Raw genomic sequence first — 26256 nt, 5'->3', positions numbered from 1 at the left:
GAGGATTACTTCTGTACTTACAAGTAAATGCAACAGAAGTAATGGCCTGAAAAGAATGAACAGAAAACACTGCTATAACTAATGAATCCCCATTGTACGTCCCTAAGGTATTGCGTGAACTCCATGTATATTGTAGGTTGAGGAAGTGTGAAGCTCACATATTGTCACTGGGGCGACAAGACCTCGTATCTACAAAATGTCAAATGTTCAGGGGAGCCAAAAAACATGGCAGCCAAAGTACTATAGCGAATGGGATAGCCTTTCCTTGGAAATGCCGTGGTGGCTTCATTTTTGGGTTAAGACACTTAGGATTTGGACAGGACATCACTTAACCGATTATTTGATCATTAATCAAAAGAAGTCATTTTCACCAAAATTGCAGATACAAGGTCTTGTCACCCCAGCTACGATATACAAGATAGAGCTGAAGTTCTCTCACCTTGTTGTCACTCATGTACGGGCGGAGGTTGAGACATTCTGAATAGTGGACTTCCTTGTTGATCTTGCCCATGCTGAAACGACTGTACTCAAACCTACAACAGCCCATAGAGTATACACACATAAATGTAGAATTTCTTTTGGACAGCAGAAAAGTACACTCAGACTTTACTCATGAGGGACTATGGCAATCATGACAATGCTCTTTCTCTGTGCCCCTGACAATTTAGAATAATATAAGAGTGTATACATTATATTGATCTATCATCAAATAATATCAAATAGAATAGAAGCTCATCTGTATTGGAAATTCAACCGAACATTTGACCTCAATACAAGATATTTACCTCTGTTTTTTCAGCTGTCAACACTACAGCCTTCATCAGCGGAATGACCAGTCTTCGCCTTGATCACCTGACGGTAGATAACTGGTCACAGACTATCAGAAGTTTGTAGTGTTCGCAGCATTGACATTATCGATGTAAATTTTATAATTCCCTCGCATTTTATATTCACTGCTGTTGTGAAGCAATATTTAGTTTCTTCTACTTCAGAAATTTTGGTGATGATTGGTGTCTATGTGATTACCTAACCCCCGACCAGTACAGAGAGAAGCTAACAGACCAGACCAACATTTATCCGCCTCTGTACAATATTGGTCGCCCCTTGAGACAATTTGGGGTTTGGGGGTTAGATTATATACATATATATCTTATATGGCAAATTCATGTTGCACAGTGATGAAAAGTTTCATCTAATCAGGTATAATCAAGTATAAAATAAGAGAGTATAAATGACACCTTTTCAAGATTGTACCTTTTCAAGCAGAGAGTCAGCACATTTGGACATCTGTGTACAGTGAACCGCTTCTGGGCTTGGACCTTTCTGTTGCATCTGAAATCAAAATCAATGCAAAACAATTCCATTACTTTCAGCCACATTCCACACAATATTTCTAATCCTCAGAAATACACTGGGGTGGAAAGTGTAATGTTCTTTGAGTGGCCTGCTTCTCCATTCGTCCTTATGCTACTATTTTAATCACCATAGCAGCTTACAATATGAAGTGAGCCAATTTGCAACAAAATGCCAGTACTTTTTCCAGTTCCTTTTTCCCCTCAGGTAGCATTTTGCCGTGATATTACAGGGAACAAAACTGGTTCTTTGATGTCCTGCTTTCTGAGATACCATATTATAACTATGCTAAAGTACAATGCTATACCAAAAGATAAAAAGCAGTATCTCTCTGGGTTTTTTTTCAAAGCTCTAATGAGCTGCTTTATACATGTTAGAAAATGTCATATGACAACCCTTACCTCTTGCACTGATAGGCATTATCTCCTTCCAGGACTTCTGGCTGGACAAGTTTTCCCAGGGCTTTGGTCACCGATGGCATGTGCTACAAAAAAGACAAGAAGAGTTTTGAGATCACGATAATTACAGAAGAAGGGGATCGTCATGGCACGGTTTGTCCAAAAACAGTTTCTTATGTAAACAACTTTACATAGACCATTGTTAACACATCTAAACTGTGTGAAAATTATTGTACCAAGCTTGCATGCAGAATTTTTGTTAAATAATGTAATAACCATGCTCCATCTGAACCATATAGTAATGAACACAAGACAGTACAGCACAAATAATTGCAAGACTAGTCTAAACCTTATGCTTGCTGTATAAACAGAATGACATAGTTTTTATTTTCAATGATGGTAGTAGGACAAACTCATAAATCACAACATGCAGAGTTACTCTACAAAGCAGTGTTTGTTTTGTAACTTTCTTCATTCTCAGTTAACAATTCGGTGGGCACCAAGGAAAGAAAGGTCACACTATATGTGATGCAAAAACCTAAGAATTGTAACTAATAAACATACTGGAAGTTATGTAATTTCAACTGTCCCCTTTTTGCAGCCTTGAAATCTTTTCTGTTTTTATCAAATGTTTTCATGAACAAATTTTGACTGAAAGAGGTAGACTTTGTTTAGTAGTTGCAATTGACAATTCTTATTTTCCATTCTTAAAAAAACAAACAAACAACATGCAAACAAAAGGAAATCTACTCACTTTGATTTCAAGCCCAATATCTAAGAAGGGATCAAATGTATCCGACTTCCCCTGGCATGCTGCACAGACAACTGAAAAAAAGGAGTGACAAATGAAATTAAGCAGCATTCCTCATAAAAAGGAATTTACAATTTACAATCACATGGAAGCCAGTGACAATGTTATGAACTGATCCACTGTAAACAGCAGTCTCAATCAGTCCTTGGCAGATCATTTCACATTTGTAATGTCAAACTGACAGCTACAATTAAGTGACCTCCAGCAGTTTACAACACTTTAGTTACATATATGAGCCTAAAGTCCTTATACAAGCAATTTTAAGAATATTTTGGTATTGATGATCATCAATATCAAAATATTCTTAGAATTAGGAGGCCTGATATCTTATCCCACGTCTAAATTCATAGCAATAAGCCACCGTTTTGAATACTGTGAGAAATTTGAAAAATATTAACAAGAAATCACGGTCTTCTTGCATTTGACATGGGTTTTGCCTACTTTCACTGGCGTCTGCTTTCACACAACTGATGACAGCACTTCCTAAAAAACACAAGGACTCAATTTCAAAACTATCATATCATATCAGTACAAAATGCAGTCATCAATTTCACACTTGTTATCGATTACTTGATCACCAAAGATTTGGGGGAAAAAATGCTTCTGCTTGAAATGAGTCTCACAAAATTGCAAAGGAAGTTATGCTTAAAACACTTGCCCTCTCACCAACATAGCAACACCAAAATGTATATCAAGGCTCAACATGAGCGGTTATTTTTTCTGGTAGTCGAATTGGGCAACTAGGATTCAAAATGGAATGTTATACTTTCTTTCATTGCATTGTTTTTGCAGGCAGCAAAAGTTGATATTGAAAGATATTCGTGACCCAAACAGGTCACCAGAGAAAAAAGTTAGTGTCGAGCCCTGCCTTAAGAAGATGTCTTGTTTGCTGCATTTAAGTTTGGAAGTCATTTCTTTAATATCTCTCCCTTCCAGAGAGACCTTTCCCATTTGTTACCCAATAAAATCCTGGTGATTCAATGGGGAGAATACTAGTTGTGATCACCAATGAATTGTCTTGCCTACCTTGCAAAGACTGCAAGGCAAGGATGTCTAATGGGATTCTTGAGCACAAAAACACAAACCCAATATTGGCTGCTCAGTCCTTTTGCCATCTCAACAGCAAAGGCTAGTGCAGTCACTGGGCAGTATGCACAAATTCATCCGCATCTAAACAGATATTAATTGAGAAAGCCTGTCAGACTGGACTCTTCCCTGTTAATCACTGCTTACCCTTAGGGTGAGGAGGTTAACTTTTGCTCATCTTTTTTCATAGATGTGTGTTCTATTGGTATTTGAATGAGTTACTTGGAGAAAGGTTGATGACAAATGATGACAAATGAAAATTGTCAAGTCTAAATGGGATATAATTTTCTTCAACCTGTCCTACTTCACTTCTAACAATCTTCTAAAAGATGTCTCTGACAAAATTCACCCTTTGTCATTAGTATAGACACATTTATGTAGGACATCTGTTTTTAATCAACACATACCTCTGCTTCTGTAGTAGCCACCAAAAATTTGATGAACTGGACTCGTTTCTTTACTGTATCGATCCAACCTTCAAGTTAGGACAGAGTAGAATTTTGTGAGTACCTCTCACAGCGAATCATTTGAGCCAAATATATTCTTTTGATTGAAAAAAAAAAAAAGACAAAGACAGAACAACCAATCAATCACACACATATACATCATGGAGGGTGACTAAAAAATGGCCTACAAATGTTCAGATTTAATAATTGAGGACAAAGACTATGATTACATTTCGAAAGGCAACAATATTGTCGTAAACTTGTAACAATGAAGTGGGTGGATGGCATGTTTTACATTGTTTCAAAGGGCATGCTACTATCAAGAAAAAATTTACACGCCAACAAATTAACATCTAGGACTGTATGACTCTCCTGCTGGTCTGTACACAGAAACATAATTAAAATCACAGTTTATCTTGGAACTTTTACCATTATTATCATATCATATACAAATTCTTGCCTTCTTATTTCTTCCATTCCATCCTGATTACACTACAATTAGATATTCCCTGGTGACGTTATGGCAAAGAGAGAGAGAGAGAAAGTCATGTTTGAACCAAAGTTTGGTAATCCTTGACATTTAGGGCTTTTCCCAAAAAATCTATTCTGCAAATGTACATCTCAATTGTGTAACATGCCTGCATATGACTCTCAGGCAGAAAAAGAAAATTTAGTGAAGGTTTGTATGGTTTATTTTGATGATGCTTCTCCATTCTGTGATTCTGATTTAAACTAGTTTGTAAAGTCAACTGGTACACACTGAAACTGCACATTAAAGGAAATTATTCAAGTTAGCTTTAATAGAAATAAAGTCACACAAAGGGAACAATGAAAGTTGCATCGAGGCTGGACAAAAAAAAAAACATGGAAATTTCATGAAACAGTTAATAATGGTCAAAATTTCATATGCAAAATAATGGGGTTTTGAAAGTCAGATTTTTCTTTTTATTGTGTACAATAGTGGAATACCTTGGAGCAAATATATCTAAAAACAAACAAACAAACAAAACTGTAGATGCACTTGTATCAAGAGTAACAGCCATTGCTTTACTCCTCATCAGTAGGTACGTACTTGTCATAGCCACTGAGGCAAGATTTCTGCATGGCTTCAATGACATAGCGTAGGAACTCGTGGGCATCCTCCTGGCGACCTATGTGCATGTGCTTGGCAATACCTGAAACAAAGAAGAGGATTAGGCACTGTGAGAGCACTTACAGTACATACTTGCTTATTTGTCTGAAAACTGGAAATACTTATAAAGAATGTGACTTTGACAGACAACATTTCACCTCCTGTGTATTCTGTAACACACATCGATTATCACATACTGTAACAGTTCAATTTATCAGGAACATTATAGAACTGTGAGATGTTACACCTGACCTCCATGATTCAATGATGCAAAGAAGCTCAACTGAAGTTCAAAGCAGTTCCACACTTTATGCTGCCCCTTTGGGGTAATACGTACTTAAAAGTATGTAACAAACTCTTCAGTGACCCCATGAAAGATAATTCGCCATTTATATCAGAGATACAAGAGATACAACAAGAGTGTAGCTAGGCACAGCTCTATTTACATGCCCCTTTTATAGACAATGAAGCATAATGTTTGAAATTTATGGAGATTTGGCTTTCAGGAGCCTGCCCTATGGCCCTCACGGAGACCACCCCTCTCTCCTCGGGTAGAGGTATGATGATAGTCAGTTTGATCATAGCTCCATATTCTGATGATGTTGATATTGCATAAAATAGAATTAGAAATTTCCTCTCAGAATCTTACAAATGAAATTTTGAATGAGTGTTGCATATCTAAAATCAAATACATAACTTGACTCCATGCAATTGGCTGTACTTTGTTGAACTCTGAATACCTTACTTACATCAAATTTAGCTCTTAAATGTCTGCTTCACAGCTCCTCTTATTAACTTGATAACATGATGACTTTATCAGCATGGTGGCCTGGTAATCATACCTGCAGAGGACGTGTCATTTACAATTTGCCTATAACTCAGATTGACTGCCTCTCTAGCATAATACAGAAATCATAACAAAAGGGCCTGGAATACAAAGCAGTTACATTTTAGATTCCAATTTCACACTCTTAATATGTCTATATCATAACTGTCAAAATGTAAATTGAAGAATGAACTAACTTTTCAGTTTATGGATCATATTCATGGGTCTGATAGCTTGACCATGGTGTTGAAAAGCACGCTGAATGTGAGTATACAGATCGCAGAGGATGCAGAATCCATAAGCCCGGCCTGAAAAATACAAATCGGACAAACATTAACACTATACACTTGTAATATTAATTGATCATACATAATCAATGATTTTTTTTTTTTTTTTTTTTTTTTGTGGTTGAGATTAATGCAAGTAAAATGCCATCTCAAGCAGCAGTACTTTTCATTGATATATATCCTTCAAATGAAAAAAAAAAATGTTCATGACAGTAACATTAACAATGACCAAAATCACAGTCCCTATTGCACAGTTATCAGATGTTTATCATTGTTCTTTATAGAGTAGTTACAGTGGTAATTTCAGTTCATGGTAATACATCATGTAAAGTTCAAACTCCATATGTTTAAGCCAAAGAGTATGATTTCACCCCCAAGACAAAAATGGGGGGAGGGGAGAGGTGTAAGGATACACAACCAACTGCAGAAGAGCTTTAGCTTAATTACAGAATAGCTTGAAATTCAGTCATCAATGTGCAGAAAACCCAAACACAGAGCATCATCTTGAAGAGGGATTGGATCAGTAAATACAACAGCAATATCTCACTTGATGAGAAAAATATTCCCCAGACAGAGGATGAGAAACTCACTGGCCTGCAGTATGTAAGGTTTACAAATGCAGGAGGATGATTCCTATGTCAGGTCCTATTTTTACAGACAAGGCTCTCAAACTCGCCAAGCAGCAGGGACTGCATGAATACAGGGCATCAAACAGGTGGCTGGAGGTTTTCAACAAGAAGCACTGCATCATTTATGGGAAGATGACTGGAGAGAGTAGTGGCATGAGTGCCTACAGTTGTAGAGTGGCTCCAAAGGGTTCCCTACATCTGTGCTGGCTATAATCTGTCAGACATCTTTAACTTGACACAACAGGCCTGTTCTATAAAGCATCAGTAGATTCCATTCCTCATTTCAAATGGGAAGACTATTTGTACATGAAACAGTCAATAGGGTAGACTTTATTGATACTGTGTGCTAAATGCCATGGGAGAGAAGGAGGAACTCATCATCATTGAGACAAGCTTTGAGTCTTGGTGTTTTGGGTGGCCTGCCAGAAAGGACCTGTCTGTTGATTATCATGTCAATACAAAGGCATGGGTGACATACAATGCATGCTCTGAGGCAGTTCAGAGAAATATTCACACGATGGAAAGAGGCAAAAAATGGCAGGACCAGATTTAACAGGGTCCTTCAGCAATCTTCTAGATCAACCAGTCATGGTGGGAAAGCTGTTGGGGATGGTAAACAGTGAGAGGAGCATGATTTTGTCAGACTCATCATTGGCATTGTCATGTAAGCACAATCTACTGCCATTCAGTATCCCTGTTGAGCTTGACTGTGCACTGATAACAGCAGACATTACAGGAGGGCTGTCACTCACCTCGAGACAATCATTTAGTCCACACAAGTGCACCATACCAGATTCTAGAATAGAATTGAACTTCAATCCTGAAGTTTACATGAGTCTCTTTTCATATACTTCGTAAAAACAAATAAATAAACTAGAGATTGGTGCTCGGTGGGTCGCGCAGCCGAGCACATGTATCCCCCGAACCCACAGCATTATACATCATCCCAATATATAGAGCTCACACAGAAATTCCATAAATAAATACAGGATCATTGTTGCCATGGGCAACAATGATCCTGTCCACATTTTGCCTCTGAATACCAAATTTGATGACAATAATATGATGCAGCGGTGTAACTCTGCAGAATCTAAAGTATCCTCTGGTAGTACCTGTGAGGGAATACAATTATAGAGTAATCTTGATGCATTGTAAACCTAACCCTCTTCCAATCTGCGATTTGGATGAATTTGGGATAAAAAGGTATAATATGGCAATAGGTGACAACAGGTATCAATGCAGACAATTTTTTTCTTTTGGTTTTGTTTCCACTTCTGATATTTTATTGTTTTGTTAACAGACAAAGCGGGTTCCACGACAAATGCTGTGATGACAAATGCTCTGGCAAGGAATCCTAGTGTTGAAGCGCACATAAAGCTTAACGCTTACCCTAATCCAAATCTTTAGTCTGCCTTGAACCTAACACCCAATCATACCCATGGAGAAGAAACGCAGCCGGTAGAGCGCTCATAAGGAAATCTCTGCTATTTCCACAAAAATTCTTGTTACCATGGCAACGATGTCTCCGCCCACACAAAAAACAATATGCGTCTTCGTCTTACCATAATACACCTTCATGGCAAATTTGAAGAAGATCGAAGAAGACCTGCAGCCAGTAGAGCGCTCACAAGCAGACCCTATTGGATTTACCTTTTCATGTATAAAGACGGAACAAGCGAGGGCGCCATCACCAAAAACCATAGGCATCTTTGTCTTATCATAATACACCTTCATGCCAAATTTGAAGATGATCGAAGAAGGACTGCAGCCAGTAGAGCGCTCACAAGCAGAACCTATTGAATTTACCTTTTCATGTATAAAGACGGAACGAGCAAGGGTGCCATCACCAAAAACGATAGGCCTCTTCATCTTACCATAATACACCTTCATGCCAAATTTGAAGATGATCGAAGAAGGACTGCAGCCAGTAGAGCGCTCACAAGCAGACCCTATTGGATTTACCTTTTCATGTATAAAGACGAACAAGCGAGGGCGCCATCACCAAAAACAATAGGCCTCTTCATCTTACCATAATACACCTTCATGCCAAATTTGAAGATGATCGAAGAAGGACTGCAGCCAGCAGAGCGCTCACAAGCAGACCCTATTGGATTTACCTTTTCATGTATAAAGACGGAACAAGCGAGGGCGCCATCACCAAAAACAATAGGCGTCTTCGTCTAACCATAATACACCTTCATGCCAAATTTGAAGATGATCGAAGTACTGCAGCCAGTAGAGCGCTCACAAGCAGACCCTATTGGATTTACCTTTTCATGTATAAAGACGGAACAAGCGAGGGCGCCATCACCAAAAACAATAGGCGTCTTTGTCTAACCATAATACACCTTCATTCCAAATTTGAAGATGATCGGAAAAGAAACGCAGCTGGTAGAGCGCTCACAAGGAAATCTCTCCGGCGGCGGCGGCGGACGCGGCGCGACGAGGCCAAATCCATAGTATCCTCCGAACTCTGTTCGGGGGATACAACCAAACAAGCAAATAAAAACACCTCAAGATTTAAGAATGTGCAATGTGCTTCAATGGTTGGCATGGTTCCTATCACATCAGTTACTACACTCACATTCCTCCTTGTGCTTCTGGCTGAGTAAGTAGTTGGCAAGAGGGGCAGTGTAGGTTAGGCACTGGAGGGTAGAGTTGAGGAAGCAGGTGTTGCCCATGTTGATGAGTCCACTGCCCACACGGTGGCTCTTCTGCCATTCAAGGCACACCATGTCTGGCTGGCACAACACCTGTTTTGGGGGTGGTATACCATCTGACTTGGGGCCATCACCCTGGCCATTCATTTTCTCTGCAAAATGAGATCATGTGAACACATTTAAAAACATCATTATGTCAACTGGTAAGTCTCTATATGTTACACCTTGCCTGACTAGATGCATTCCCAGCTTCATGTTGGATACTCTAAACCAAGCAGTCACATCACGACTACATGGAACATTCAAAGAGTATTCTTAGACAGTGACTTGACCCTTTGTTTTCATTGTTTGAGATACTGCGTAACATGTAAAATTACAAAAATTGACCCCTTGCGTGGAAAGAGTTTTCCATTGGTATCCAACCAAACAATCTCATGGATTCACAAATCTGTCTTAATGAACATACTAACCTCATAAAGATAAAAATTTTGCATCAAGTCAATGCTGCTCTATATTACTCATGCTACATGTATACCTACATATCGTGTGGTACAGGAGCCATGAAGATATTATCAAATGTTCCGATGTGATCAAACACAATGTGTCACAAGTTTATATCTTATGGACAGGTACTGTTGAGTGATAATAATATTGATGATAATAATAATGATAATAATAATGATAATAATTATCATCATCTCATCATCACAATGACAATGACCTGAAATATGATGCCTTTGGCAACCTTCAGGGTGTGTTAATCAGTGTCCTCCTTGCTCTACACAAAGATTACATCATTAGAATAACATTCAAAACTGTAATATTCCTTTTTAACAGTTGAGGCATCTGATGCTTAAAATGAATATCAGTGGTTGCATTCCAGACATACCTCTATTTTTGTTGCTGAGGGACTTTGAAAATACTTCGTTTAAAGCATCAACTTTGGCTGGATTCAGTTGAACATATTTCCCTCTCAGATCCTGAAGATGAAATGAAATGTCTTTCTGGGCTCGCTCAAAAGTCACATGTTTCAGCAGTACCTGCAAAAGAGAAAGTATAAAACAGCTTAAATATTAAAAAGTATGCAAATTTGATATCCCTACATCACTACACATAATTCAAAAAATAGATGCTGGTTCAACGGTCACTCCTGTATTTGTCAATCTTGCACTGGTCAGCTCATACACAGGTACAATGTACGTACATTATTTCAACTGGCAATGTTTCAGGTCATGACCATGAAATACAAAAGAAATAGTACATGAGTAATCAATTTCTATGTTATATAGTGGAAACATAAAGAAGTCAATTCATACAGAAGTTTAGTGTAAGATAAAAGTGGGAGCATCCTGTATCATACTGATACTGTACATGTAACGGCGTATCTCAAAAGGATGCGGCGCGGAGTGGAGCGCTCAATGCACCCGTTCGAGACAAGCCCCCCCCCCCCCCATTTGTCTCGAAAGGGTGCGTTGAGCGGAATATGTTCAATGAATGTACCCATTCGATACAACCGGGGGGGGGCTAGTCTCAAATATACGCGTAAGATAGTCTTGGAGGCCAGCCTTTTTGTCACATCGTATCCATCCACCACTTTTCCACTTTGTATTTATTGTTATTATCTTTTTTTACGCTATATATTTATTCTCTGGAAAATGTGCATTTGACGTGCCTTAAAAGCGATAAAACAATTGTTTGGTGGGACACTTCAAATTTTTAAATAATATAACATGTGAAGTTTATTAAAATGGAACTAGTGCATCAACGACTTGTGAGTGATTTTGTCATGTTGATGTCAATTTATGGATGTTCTGATGTCAAAGATGAAGTTTACATCTGAATCTGAAGAAGTGAATGTTACATGTACGTGGTTGAATTTTCTGATAGTTGGTCACCACTGAAAGTGTGCTTGAGTGAGTTAGTATTGATTTAATATCAACAATAAAAATAAAAGCATCACTTTCAATCATTTTACCAAACGTGAAGGGGAAGCATCAGTACAAACTTCCTCACTCGTTTTTTTTTTCCTCTACCAATTCACATAAAAAATGTGATTTGATTTCGGACGTACGATTTATAGTAATTCATTTTGTTTCATATGTTTTCCTCTCATATCACTATATGAACCCTTCAAAAAATAAACGAGGACAACACAAAGCATAGCATCCCCTCGCCGGGTACAAATAGACTACACATGCATATAATGAACTGTGAACTTTGCCCTTTGCCTACACACTCAAAGATCTGTCAGAACCGAACGGTTCATACAGTAGTATGTAGGCCTAGATTAAAGGTCAGAGGTCATACTTTTTCAATGCAAAATAGCTAAATTGGTTGCATTCAAAAACGTAAGATTATTGTAACAGACCGATTTTTATAGAATTTGGTGTGAAGGTAATATTGACACCACCAGTCCAGTCCACCATCGTCTGCCTCGATCATCATACACAAGAGGGAGGGGCGGTCAGCTGTCCATCCCATAATACTCTTGTGGGCAAATTGGGAAATCTTGACTGCATGCGTTTCTTCAATGAAAGGATTCATAATTTCATGAGCTACCTAACATCAGATCACCAGCGGCGTCGATCCATGTTTTGGATTGGAAGGGGGGGGCAAAAGTTGAAAAAATGTATTTCATGTAAATTTTAGTGGCTTTGTAGCATTTTTATGCCTCCGCCACGAAGTGGTGCCGGAGGCATTATATTTTTGGGTTGTCCGTCCGTACGTCCTTACGTACGTCTGCACGTCTGTCCGCATTCGTTTACGCGATAACTTGAGTAATATTGAATGGAATTTTACCAAACTTGGTCCAAGTATAAAGTATGATGGGGCAATTACTTGATTAGATTTTGGGAGAAATCGACCAAAGGTCAAGTCAAGGTCAAAGTCAAATCATGAAATTGTATCTGTTTACGCGATAACTCAAGACTGGATCATGCAAATTTCACCAAACTTTGTCGGAGGATAATGTATGGTAGGACAATTACTTGATTGATTTTTGAGTGAAATCAGACAGAGGTCAAAGGTCAAAGATCAAGGTCAAATCCGAAAATTTATCTGTTTATGTGATAACTAAAAACTGGTTTGAGCAGCTTTCCCCAAACTTGGTCCAAGGATGATGTATGATGGGGCAATTAGTTGAGTAAATTTAAGTGACATTGGCAAGAGGTCAAAGGTCAAAAGGTCAAGGTCAAATGCTAAAAATGTTGCTATTTCCCCCATATCCATGCCATGCCCAAAGGTATTTTCTTGAAACTTAGTGTAGACATGTATTACTGCATAAAGATTCTCCAGAGAGTTTTATGTCATAAGGTCAAAGGTCAAAAGGTCAAAGGTTAGGTGAAAATGTTACAATTTCCCTTTTCTCACTAATGGTTCAATGTATCTTCATGGAACTTGGTACATAAGCATGTACTGACTGGCAGGGATTATCTAGGGAATATAGGGGTCATGGGTCAATAGTCAGGGGGGGTCAAAGGTCAAGGTCAACTCCTCAATATTTTACCATTTCCCTCATATACTACAGTATACATATGCAATGCTTGCATTATTATTTTTAAAATTCAATATACAATATGTACATGTATTACCTAATGGAGATTCTCTTGGAAATTTCCTGCCAGAAGGTCAAAGGTTAAGGGTCAAAGCAAGGTTTTAATGCAAAAAAAAATCTATTTTGCACTGTTAAATTACACTCTTTCTTCATACCTTTAAAATTACTCAATGCATAAACTTATAAAAGGGTCAGTCAGAAGTTAAGTAAAAATCCTCAATTCCCCAAACGTGTACCTGAACTCTTTCATAGACAATTATAGCAAACCTAGTTCAAGGAAAGTGAATATTCAAGATATTTCTGACAAACCTGTCATTTCAATATTTTGCCAGTTATGTGAAACTGTCATCACACATTTTGAAGACATTGTCCTATACACCTATTGCAGGGCTCGACACTAACTTTTATTTTTGGTGGCCCGATCGGGCCACCAAAATCATTAATTTTTATTTTTTGGTGGCCCGAAAGTAAAAACTGGTGGCCAAAAAAAAAAATCAAGAAAAACATAAGAAATACTAAATCGGTCCTACTGAACATAGAAAATGAAATATCAAGTATTACTGAAGTGATACATGTACCCATGTCTAAAACAAATGAAGAGAAAATTCAATCATCTTACCATTATTCTGAGTTCTAAGATTTAGCAAATAGGCTTATAGATTATTATAAAAGTTGACGCCTTGTTTATGTAGGTGGTCAAAACTTACGTTTGAAACGATAGAGTGGGAGCATTTGCAGACATTTGTGAACATCCGACATCTGTTTTGGCATTATAAAGAGCTTGGAAGTTACCGTTATTCATTTCTGATTGTAAAAGCAATTATCCAACATTTACTAGTATTTTAACACCGTACAGAGCCGAATGTTACTATTAATTACTTTTTTTTTTCAAATGTAAAAGTAAAGAACTGACATTCATTTTAGCATCTTACGGAGCTGAATGTTATCCTTATTCATTTCTGAACATGAAAGCAAACATCCCCAATTTATTTTAGCATCTAACTGAGCAGATTGATACTGTTAATCATTTCCAAATGTAAAAGCAATAATCTGTTATTCATTTTAGCATCGTACGGAGCAGAATATTACCGTTATTCATTTTAGAATTAAAAAAGCAAACATCCAACATTTGTTTTACTATCGTATGGAGCCGAATGTTACTGCTGTCCACTTCCGAAAGTGAAATGAATTATCTGACAATTTAGCATTGTACGGAGCCGAATTTTACTGTTTTTCATTTTTGAACGTCAAGGCATACATCAGACATTAAATATTTTACCATCAAACGCAGATGAAAGTTACTGTTATTCATTTCGAAATGTAATAGCAAATATCCGACATTCATTTTAGCATCGTATGGAGCAGAATATTACTGCTATTCACTTCCGAACGAAAAAGCAATCATCTGACATTTATTTTAGCATCTTCCTTAGCCGAATGTTATTGCTTCTGTATTTACTTTCGAAAGTAAAAGCAAACATCCGACATTTATCTAATCATCATTCGGGGTTGAATATCATTGTTATTCATTTCCGAACGTCAAAGGGCAAGGGATCATTCGACATTTATTTTAGCATCTTCCGCAGCTGATCTGTTATTGCTATTTACTTCAAACCTGAACGTGAACATCCGGTATTTATTTTACTATCTATATGGAGTTGAATATTATTGTTGTTCATTTCCGAACATCAGAGCAAAATTAATATCCGACATCTATTTTAGCATCTTCCGGAGATGAATGTTGTTGCTATATACATTCGAACATAAAAGCAAACATGAGACATTATTCTTATCATTCACCTGAACGTGAACATCCGGTATTTATTTTACTATCTATATGGAGTTGAATATCATGTTTATTCATTTCCGAACGTCAAAGGATTCATTCGACACTTACTTTAGCATCTTCTGGAGCTGAATGTTATTGTTATTTACTTTCCAACGTAAAAGCAAACATCCGGCATTTATTTTCTCATCGTACGGAGTTGAATATTATTAGTATTAATTTCCGAACGTCAAAGCTAACATTCCACATTTATTTCAGCATCTTCTGGAGCCGAATGTTATCCTTATTCATTTCCGAACGCAAAACCAAACATCCGACACTTCTTTTAGTATCATACGGAGCCGAATATTACCGTTATTCACTTCCAAAATAAAAAGCAAACATCCGGCATTTATTTTCTCATCGTACGGAGTTGAATGTTATTAGTATTCATTTCCGAACGTCAAAGCTAACATTCTACATTTATTTCATCATCTTCTGGAGCTGAATATTATCCTTATTCATTTCCGAACGCAAAATCAAACATCCGACACTTATTTTAGTATCATACGGAGTCGAATATCATTTATATTAGCATCTTACGGAGCCGATTGTTACCGCTGTCCATCTACAAAAGTAAAGACAATTATCCAATTTTTTGGTGGCCCGATTGGGCCACCAAAATCTTCATTTCTGAAATGTTGGTGGCCCGACGCGCATTTTTGGTGGCCCCGGGCCACCGGGCCACCGTTAGTGTCGAGCCCTGCCTATTGAGAGAATCATGCATTATGGCGGAGGCATCAGTCGCCATATGTAGCGACATTTCTAGTTTAAACATATTTTCGCACTGCGTTTTATGAATTTTTAAGTTGCCGTAATAATTGGGGCAAAACGATACTTCTACCCCCCCCCCCATCGATGCCTCTGCCGCTCACTCGCTCTTACAGATTTTTAGAGGCAATAATAGATACCGTGACCACAACAAGTCTTACCACCGTTGACCACGCCGCCAAAGTATGTTTGACAGTTTTATATTGTTTGTTTTGGTACTTTTTTTGTTTTGTTTTGTTTTTCGGATGAGAAACAAATACCACACAATTTCATAAGTGATTCAGCAAATTACACGGGGCATTTGTCCCCTCCGTGTAGATCTAATGATTTGCATAAATTAACAAAATTAATTCAGAATTCTGTGTAGACGTTTAATAGCTCCTACAATGCCCTATGAGATAAAACAAATAGAATTAAAATTGGCTGTAAAATGTCTTGAGAAGTAGCATTTTTATGTTTTTGGAGAAATTTTTGTAAGGCCTAATGAATTCCAGAATTGCGTTAAGCTTGGTAGCTCCCAGCAAGCCCTATCAGATAAAACAATCAGAATCGATTAGAAGTAGCATTTGTGTGTGTGTGTGTGTGTGTGTGTTTGAAGAAATTGCCACACACGTGTCTGCGTAAGGAGCCTGTTTCATATAGTCCCCTCACGAACTATGATGGGGGCAAAAAGTCTGGCCTCTAAGACTAGCTTACGCGTACATTCGAGATTAGGTTGTCTCAAATGGGTGCGTTCATCGAACATACTCCGTCCAACGCACCCTTTCAAGACAAATGGGGTGGGGGGGGGGGCTTGTCTCGAATGGGTGTGTTGAGCGCTCTGCTCCGCTCCACTCCACGCTGCACCCTTTCGAGATAAGCCACATGTAACGGTACATCTGTGCTTGCGTTTTCAATGAATCGAGGATACATATGAACTGGCTTTCGATTTGAACTGCCATTCTTTATCTGTAAATGTATGTACTGTAAAAGTGGATATTTTCACGCGACTAATTTTTCGCGCTTGGCCGGGTAAGAAGAGTTTCGCGTGTTTTTAAATCCGCGGAATCAAGACATCACATACAGGAACATATGGCAAGCAAAAATATTCGCGTGCTTTTATTTTCGCGCTAGTTTCTGGTTGCGCGAAATGCGTGAAAATTTCAACACCACGAAAATTTCCAATTTTACAGTAATTAAAGGAAGACTTGGCTGAACTTCTTTTGAATCATGATACACAGGATATATTGGAAATGAACAGTTTTGGTCCTTGGTGCGATCCTCCTGGGCCCTATGGGAGCCACACATGTAACCAAGTATTTATCACCTGCCCCGATTCTTGCAACATTTTGTCAAACACTGACTATGCGATAAAACAGATGAACATGTAAAGCATTTATGGATGATGGATGAACAACAGATTTCAGGCAATGGACAGAAATTGAGTGATTACATGTTGTACATTATTCTTTTGCTCAGGTACAGTAAAATGTGTATAAAGCTTTGGAGCTGTTTGCTTCCATATACCTTGTGAGACAGCCACATATTCACAAACAAATCCATATCAACTTACTTGTTTAGAAGAAGACACAAGATGCTTGTCCAAATCTGTATCACTAGCTGTTGTCCTGGTCCCGTTCCGATTCCCAGATTTCACCTTGGACTTGATGAGGTCTCTCCGAATGGTGTCGCCTATCGTCATTCTTTCTCTCCCTGTATAAAAGATTTCACAATAATAAGGCTAGTAAATTTGCTACCAGGTACTATACTATGATTTTACATTAATTACAGGAAAGTAGTGTTACTTGATAAGCAGAAATGCATGCATGATATGCCTCCAAAGCAAACTAGAGTTTTAAAGTTCTTATTGAATATGCAGTTGGTAAAACAAAACAAGAAAGAAGACATGGCATTAGTGGTGAGATGCTGTGCCAAATCAAATTTATCCTCTGAAGACTTAATCATCCAGATGATGTTATATGTTACACAGACACGTCATGATGAAATAACAGTCTGCAATACAGTGTTGTTAATAAACAGACAAAACAACATTTTTACCTCAGAAGTATTCAACATGAACATGACATACATTTAATGATTCTTCATGCAACCAGTAGCATCTGCATAGCAAAGTAAACACTTGACTACAGTTGTAGGCTTCCACAAAAGGCAATAGAAATAAATGAATTTATAACAGTTTCCACACATAATGGATGTTGCCTTCATTACAACATCAGATTATGTGAATATAAATCCTACCCTAAAAAAAGAATGGAAGAGTCCAAATCCTCATTTGCATACAAGTAAACACATGCCGAACTTGCCAGCTACACTTCTGTATTGGCATGTACACATACCAATGGTATGTGCCACCAGTTTGCTCCCAGGGTACATAAATGTAATGCTGTACGCTGTGCAGTGTCATATGTAGTATTATTCATGCTTTTTAATATCTCTGACCACTGAAGTTCTTACACATTAATTGTACAATGCCGTGATTAGCAAGTTCATGCAAAGGTCATTTGGATGTGATATTTTGCAACAGAGTGGAACAGAACACATGGCGGGCATTTAATTTATGACATTTATGGACGTCTCCAAACATTTTTTTTACAACTTTTTATCTATTTAGTCCTTAAATCTAAAAAAAAAGGCTGAAGACGAAGGAGCCCTGGTTCTCATGTCCATAATTTAATTCTTTATGATTACCTACTATGTAAGAGTCCTTGAGCAAGCATTAATATATTTGACAATTGATCATATATTAAAGTAAAATCAAGCCCTGTACATAGGGTTTATGCGAAGAGAATCAGATAGGGTAAAGCAAGCCGCCCATAATTTGACCGTAACGCCGTACAAAATTTGACCGCCCACTGCATGTAAAACCTATGCCTTTTGCCTTTTGGCACGAGACGTCGAACCTTGGACAATTCGCTTTAGGCCCTACTCTTGTGAAAGTGATAATGATGCTGTGCAGATTCAATTTAACTTTCTACACAATATGAAAAGTTTACAAAGGAAAGTACACTTACCCTAGAGTCAGATTTTGTGTAAGCAGCTCTGGTTTCCTTGGTCCTGAAGTTTTCAAATCATGGGCCATTTACTGTTGTCTGTAATTTAAACAAAAAATAGAAAAGGACATGTCAAAATATTCACACTCGCACAGCAATCAAACAGGGGAACTACTAGAGTCGAGTCTCTATCTTACATAAATGTAATCTTTTAATATCTTTTAATATCGTCGGCCTTACGCCAAAAGGCCCTTAACACCATAGACTTTGTAACGTTACACTATTAGTGCCCTTTTGGCATAAGGCCGACGATATCGTAATTATGCCCGTCACACTTTGCTGGATAAGGCAAACGCATGGGAAACGAAAGTCGATTTTTGGCATCCGTTGATATCCGTTAAAATGCATTTCATGCCCTTTTTATCCTTTGGATGGACGTTTATTTTCCGGTGATTTCCATCAGAGCGGCCAGAAAACTTTGTGCATGCACAAAGTTTTTCCTCGCCAAAAACGAATAGCGCGATCCGACCCATGTCCTATTGTTGCACCTTTTTTCCTGTATCTGTACCGTACGTTGTCATTTTCCACGCGTTTTAATCCACTAGGCCTCCTGTAAAGTCTGTTGCTGCAAGAGATTGAACGGATAGAACGACAATGTACATCACATCGAACACATACCCACGGCAGTCACATGACAATTACCGGCAAAACGCATTTAGTTACGGATAATGCAGCTGTCATTTGTATGACGCACCTCTTGACCCCCGGGATAGGTGCGTCAAAGTACCAATGTGCGCCATACCTTTCCCTATAGCTGGGTCATATATCTAAACTCAGTCATATTGTAATTTTTATAATAATTTTGATAATCATTTAAATACTATTGTTTGATTTTTGAACTGGCATGCAATATTACTATTTGATATAGTTTTTGTTCGATCTTTCGATCTGGGGGGGTGAATGTACACACCATCCCCCAGCTAAAATTCTGGGGGATGCATCCCCCATCCCCCCTGCTATCTATATGCCCCTGACTAGTTGACAATAAGAAATCGAATTTTTGAGATATGAACAAAAATGTGTAGGAAAAATAGCAATGAAATATAATATGAATACAAAGTATTAATATCAAAGAATATTTATATTAAGAAAATGCAAAACATATGAGAAATAAAATACATAAAGTATTTTAATAAAGATACAAGGTAATTGTAAATATTCAAATATCCAAACAGTAGGCCTAGGCGCCTAGGCGTACTTTCTGAATATATTCAGAAATTTCTATCAACATTTTAAACATATTACAAGATTCCCAAATACTAGTTGAAAAAAATAAGAAATCGAATTTTTGAGATATGAACAACAACAAAAATAAAAATGCGTAGGAAAAAACCACTTCAACTTCGAATAACTTCGAATTTCTCAAAACCGTTTCCTAGTTCATGGACATCCCATAGAAACGCGTGTTTTGATATACACGTTGCTATGGCATGTCCTCGAACTATCTAGTTTCGCGAAACTACGGCCTAGCCACAGTAATTTTTTCCGTAACCTCCCGCCTCCCCTTCTCCGATTCGAAAACAGCTTGATTGAAGCCCCTGCCTATTTAAACACGAACCTTATTAAACCCTAAGTTAGGTACATGGTTTATATGGCTAGTGTTTAAATAGAATTTACTATTTTAAGTTAATATAGGTTTTAATAGACTCTCAGTAGTTCCATAATCGTTTGTACGTGTCGATCGGCAGGTTAAGGTTACGGAAAAAATAATCGCGGCCTGGCCTCTGCCATGTCTCTTCTTGGTCTACGTATACATATGTACGCCTGTACTGTATACATGTACCACATGGTCCACATCAGGCACGTGGTTTTGCTGCAGATTCCACGGTCGACGCTACACTACAGTGAGAGCGATTGAAGGATAGCGAGCTTCGCTATGCCGCGGGCGTGTATGTGATGATTTTAATCACAAATCGTGTTTGGTAGTGTGGTTTTGGAGCAAATTTGTGCTCAAACTTTCTGAAAAGACCTTTAGTCTGAAATCAGATAGAAAAAGAAGACATACAAGAATGAAGTGAGTATCAGTATGTTATAATAAAACTGAATGAAAATTGTGTCATTTTCGCGTTTTCAGGAGCCGGTGAATTCGGCCGGCTCGCGATCGTGAGTTTGTTTTATTCTGTTACGGAGGGATACCATGCAAGAAGCCTCGCAAAATTACATGACGGTCATATTAACGAACCTTTTGACACACTCTGGTTAAATGACCGACTATGACGCACATATGGGTCAGTATTGTGACAGACATTTTGCTCCCATGACGGTCCCACACGTCATCAAATTGGTGGTACTTGACGCGACCATGACGCACCTTTCCCGGGGGTCAAGAGGTGCGTCATACAAATGACAGCTGCATAACTAACGGACAGGACGGTCATAAGTGATGATTGCAGCATATCTTACTACGGGATATGTATAGCACATCCACAATATATGAACAGGAAATTAAGCTGATGTTTAATGAATATATACCAGCCTTGCTATAATTGACCCCTGCAAGGACATAAGAATGTCGTAGAACCTCGCCCTTCATTAACCTATTGAGTGCCTCTCTGACTCTGTCTCGATGAACTGCCACCGGCTCCAAGCTACAGCCATACAGGGCAGCCTCATACTAAATAGGCAGATCTGAATCTGCACAATGCCAGCAGGGCCCTCCAAAGGAATGTCGCCGCCTGGAGGAGGCAACGCAATTACGCAAGCAACAGAGAATCCAGATGCGGTCCAAGAAGTGGCAAATTGTTCCTGAGGAACTATTTAAAGGCAATTAGGAGTAAATTTATTACTAACCGTTAGGTTTGTATGACCAATTGGACACAGACACAAAGTCGAAACAAATTCGAACTAGTAGTAGTATGATTGAGAGTACCACCTATCGTCACCCTAAGGATCTGTAGCTTGTTTATTCCAAAAATATAAAACAAATTTGCCTAATTCTTACCTCAAATATGCCATAAATACTGCAGTTTTGAATGTCGTGACCGTCTCGTTGATTATGAATCTGTTTCAAAATAGCGCAATTTTAGTGCATGCAATCCGTTTTCTTCACGCAGCTTATAATAAAAGGGTACCTAGCGATCGGCACCCCCTCCCTCCATAGGTAATACACGTGAATTTCACAGCCATGCGTCGTTACTGAGCGGATGTGTAACTGAAACGTTTAGTTTGGTTTGTTAGTTTGTTTGTGAGTTTGATTTTCGTTTCTTCGTTTTTATTGTTTTCATAATCATAGCTAATGACACTTAATCCCGTGCGTACCTTTTCATTCTATACGCAAACAGCCATGATACGCAGGGTGCCGATGTCAACAAGGTACCCTGCCGATAGGTGGTATGGTGGGTGTTCAACACATCGACCGGGTCCATATCAACCGACCGCACACTATAATGGCATTGCGCGTACAGAAAGAAAATGTAAGCATGGGACTACGCGCAACGGTGTTTGATTCTTCACTGGGCTATGCTAGCGAGTAAAATGAGGCGAAAACAAATAAGTATTCCCTCTAAATTAACGAAATTTAGCAAAATCGAATAAGATTTATCGTGTAACTACATATAACTAGGCCTACCTTTGCTGACTCATTGTTAGATGTAGAGTATCCTTCCGTAATAAATTTGACGATTTTGACTGCAAAATTGTCACTGCCACTTGTATGATCGTGCACACGTTACACATGCACATGACATAATTATTTTGTCGCCCGCTACGAGCGTACGAGTTGAAGCAGAAACGAGAAATGAATGTGAAAAAACAAACCGACTGATCTAATTTATTTCAATTACGATGAAAAAGTTTCCTAATGAAAATCAATTCAAATTCATCAAACAGTCCTTCAAAAGTAATATCGAAGGATTCAAAATATATTCAAATATTATTGGGGAAAAAATGACGGCTAGAAAAAAACAGCGGCCTGTCGAAAAGACGCATTTAAGTGCCCTTTATACGTATTGTCAGGGTGGTCGGTTGAAATGAAAAGGGCAACTGAGTGCTGAAAAAATGACACCCCACGCGTTCGAAGCCGCCATCTAGAGTGCATACCTCAGATCGCATTTTCAGTGCGCGCTTGTGAATCCGGAGTATTTTCTCCACACGTGAGTAAAATTTCAGGCAAATTGTGAGATTTTTCACGTTTCTATTGATAGAAAAACGTTAGGTGGCCGGTATTATGAACATCCAACCATGCCCTTATATAGCCTGACCAGACAGCTGTGCGAAGCAAGCACAGCGGTCTGACATGCATTAGTGTTCAAACGTTGTAAACGACCGTCACTATTGACGGCAAAATCACATAAAATGCATTTTATTTTGTTTGATTTTAAGAGTAAGATGATTTTTACCACTCACCTACAGCATATTTTCCTGATGGTTGAGTTGAATTTGTTGGTATCCAGACCTTACTGTTGAATTTTTCGGAGTAGATTGTGCGGTGGCATCCTTTCCTTTGAGCGCTTCACAAAATCAACAATCTACCACGCATGCGCAACCAGAAGTAGTTGCATTTTACGTACGCCCATGCGCCCGTGCGTTTTGTGTGTTACGTACGTAAAGCTACAGCACTCGTATCCGCGCGTGCTGCGCCTGCAATGATTGACCTTTTTATGGGTCACTCCGACTAGCTCATCACTTCCGCCCCGACTACCTACGTTGTAGTATACGAGAGTGAATGCCATTCAAATAACACGCAGATGAGGAGTGAAGCAATACGGACGTTTACAGACCTGACTTTAGCCACGGATTTCGGTGAGTTTTGGACGTAATTAAACAAAAAATTGCATAGGCCCCTACCGATTATTGAATGATTATCATAGATTACGGTGATTCCTTATATTTTAGTTTTCCACGATTAATAAAGATATTCATGAACGAAACGTACACCCACCGCTGAAAAATAACATCTGCGAAGGAATAGACGTGCAGCCGCTGTCGCTTCATGACAGCGGCTGCGTGTAGTTAACCCTTATACAGTAATAGACTAGAACTTCTAGGCCTAGTTCTAGCAATGTTAGACCTAGTTTAGTTAGTAAATTTACCTACACTCACAGTGCAAATTGTACTTAAGTTTGCTACGTCTCACCGAATTTACCAGTAGGCCTAGAAGTATGTCTACAGACCGCAGTCTTCCGTATCCACGACTGGTTAAAAAAGATGAATAAATGAATACGGATTAATTATTTCACTTATTTCTAACGTTAGTCAACACTGTACGTTAGCTGTACTGTAGTACTGTGTAGAGAAGGGAGGCTGAGGTCGCGCTAAATGCAACCTCCGTGGATACCGCAGGGTTTCACACACAAGCGTCAATCTACGACCAGTACGATTCGATTCCAATCTTAGTAACCATGCATGCTTACGAATGTCACCTGCAAGCGGATTTGTTTGTAACTTTTGAAAAACAGAAACCAGTACAGACTACTCGCATCTACTTCAGTTTCATTCTCTTACCTTATTTGGCATTTCAGATATTGTAGATTTGTTGTAGATCGTTCAGAATCGGGTAATTCTTACGCACGATTATTGAGTTTCCTCCACGTATTGTACACTACACAAGTATAATAGCTACCGGTGTGTTTTATGCGGTACGCATACGGTGCATGCATTCACTATACATGTACTACAGTAGTCTGGCATCGGACAGACTGGGATAACGTACGAATGCATGCTTGATCATGCGATGCATGCAATGGCATAAAGCATGGCTTGCACCATACTTGCAGTTGCAGCGCACGCAGTGCGCGTATGCAGTATGGCACTATCGTACACGCAAAGGTACTACTGAGTACAATTGTATGTTGTGTTGAAAGTTAAAAGTTGAAAGTTGAAAGTTTATTTACTTTAACAACCCATATTCTGGGTATCGGTATCGAAGTCCTTTTAGTAGAGCTGGGGCCTGTCTTATAAAGACTTGTGATAGAAAAGCCTGTCTTATAAAGACTTGTGATAGAAATCAATCACAAGTTTTATGTGAGCTTCAATGCAAGTTGCGATTGATTTGGGGACTTGTGATTGATTTGAAGGCTTTATAAGACGGGGCCCAGATAAGCCCTCAAAATCACGTGAATTGTGCAAAATTTGACTAAAGCATGAAACTTTCACCAGTGTTAGTACATACCATAAGATTTATTTCAAGATCGGGAGGTAAGTCTGATTTGACCTCTGATGACCTCCAGAGGTCAATGTACTTTAGATATCAGAAAATCGATGTTTTTAGACATTTGCGAATGATATATGTGGTTATGTTGCACTAAACATGCATTTATACCACAGAGAAATCATTTCCAGATTCAACAGAGCACTGACAGGTTTTTACCTTTGACCTCTGATGACCTCCAGAGGTCAATGAACTTTAAATATCAAAATATCGATGTTTTTAGACATTTGTGAATGATATATGTGGTTATGATTCACTAAACATGCATCTATACTTCAGGGAAACCATTTTCTGATTCCACAGAGCATTGACAGGTTTTAACCTTTGACCTCTGATGACCTTTGGAGGTCAATTACCTCAAAATATTATATTGATCTGTGATGTCATTGGTTAATGGTAACCATTGTTAAGATGTACAAAACAAGCATATCTGTCATACAATGAAATTGTCTTCATATTCTAAAGAGCAGACAGGTTTCTACCTTTGACCTCTGATGACCTTGAGAGGTCAATGACCTCAGAATATCAGAATATTGATATTCAGTGATTCAGTGTAGCTCTTGATTAATGTGTGCGTCATCACTTATACGGAAGTTGATGGGGTGTGGGCGCATCTCACCTACCCTCCTCCCAAAGACGAAGTTTTTTTTTTTTTTTTTTTTTTTTAAGAATCTGATGCATACGTTTTGGGGAATATTTGGAAAATTATGGATCACCAAGGTGTACCAAGTCTATATGGATGGGAACCCAGCAAGCGCAACGTTGGCGAGGGTAGGGTATTCCACTCCCATTCGAGAGAGCTCTTGTATTTTGAGAAATGAGATTCAACGACCTGGCACACAGGCACTTTTGAAGGAATACCTCGAAATTTGTATCAAAAAGGTGTAGTAAGTCAGCCATCTATGGAGGGAGACCAATCGACAGAAGGATGTGGGTAGAGGTATCCCCTTCCCACATTATGGAGCTTTTGCATTCTTTTGTTTGCAATTCAATGATCTCGTGCCACTCTTGGTTGAACTACCATTTTGAAAAAAAAAAGTCCATACCCAAATGTGTAGCCATAATCAATGCATGGAGGAGAGGTTGATACAGCGAGAGGAGGGTATGAAAGGGGCTGTCCCCCAATCCTTCCCATGCGAGGGAGCCTTTGCAGTAAGAATAGAAATGTAAAAAAAAATCTAGTATACACATTTATGATGGAATATTTGGGAAATTATCAGTAAAAGGAGTGTACCAAATCTAAGGGTAGAAACCGAGGAGGGAGTGTTAATTGAAAGATAC

At 38.6% G+C, this 26256-nt stretch overlaps 1 protein-coding gene across 1 annotated transcript in view; it reads right to left on the bottom strand.

Moving 5' to 3' along the window:
* LOC139742615 (uncharacterized) overlaps positions 1-24365 on the bottom strand; it is a 39743-nt gene extending 15378 nt beyond the window's left edge. The window contains exons 1-12 of the mRNA XM_071653139.1: positions 24270-24365; positions 18789-18866; positions 17330-17469; positions 10518-10668; positions 9553-9780; positions 6250-6360; positions 5167-5269; positions 4056-4123; positions 2506-2576; positions 1755-1837; positions 1255-1332; positions 440-533 (exon numbers count right to left, since the gene is read on the bottom strand). Coding sequence (XP_071509240.1) covers positions 440-533; positions 1255-1332; positions 1755-1837; positions 2506-2576; positions 4056-4123; positions 5167-5269; positions 6250-6360; positions 9553-9780; positions 10518-10668; positions 17330-17458 — 1116 coding nt within the window. The 5' untranslated portion in view covers positions 17459-17469; positions 18789-18866; positions 24270-24365. The remainder of the gene's footprint in view (positions 1-439; positions 534-1254; positions 1333-1754; positions 1838-2505; positions 2577-4055; positions 4124-5166; positions 5270-6249; positions 6361-9552; positions 9781-10517; positions 10669-17329; positions 17470-18788; positions 18867-24269) is intronic.
* Between the last annotated feature and the right edge of the window lie 1891 nt (positions 24366-26256).

This window comes from Diadema antillarum, unplaced genomic scaffold (assembly GCF_040938485.1).
Source record: "Diadema antillarum isolate AM-2024a unplaced genomic scaffold, OU_Dant_1.0 seq00001009_RagTag, whole genome shotgun sequence".
Lineage (NCBI taxonomy): Eukaryota > Metazoa > Echinodermata > Echinoidea > Diadematoida > Diadematidae > Diadema > Diadema antillarum.
Note: the sequence above shows the minus strand (reverse complement) of the source record. Positions and strands in the feature narration are given on the sequence as shown.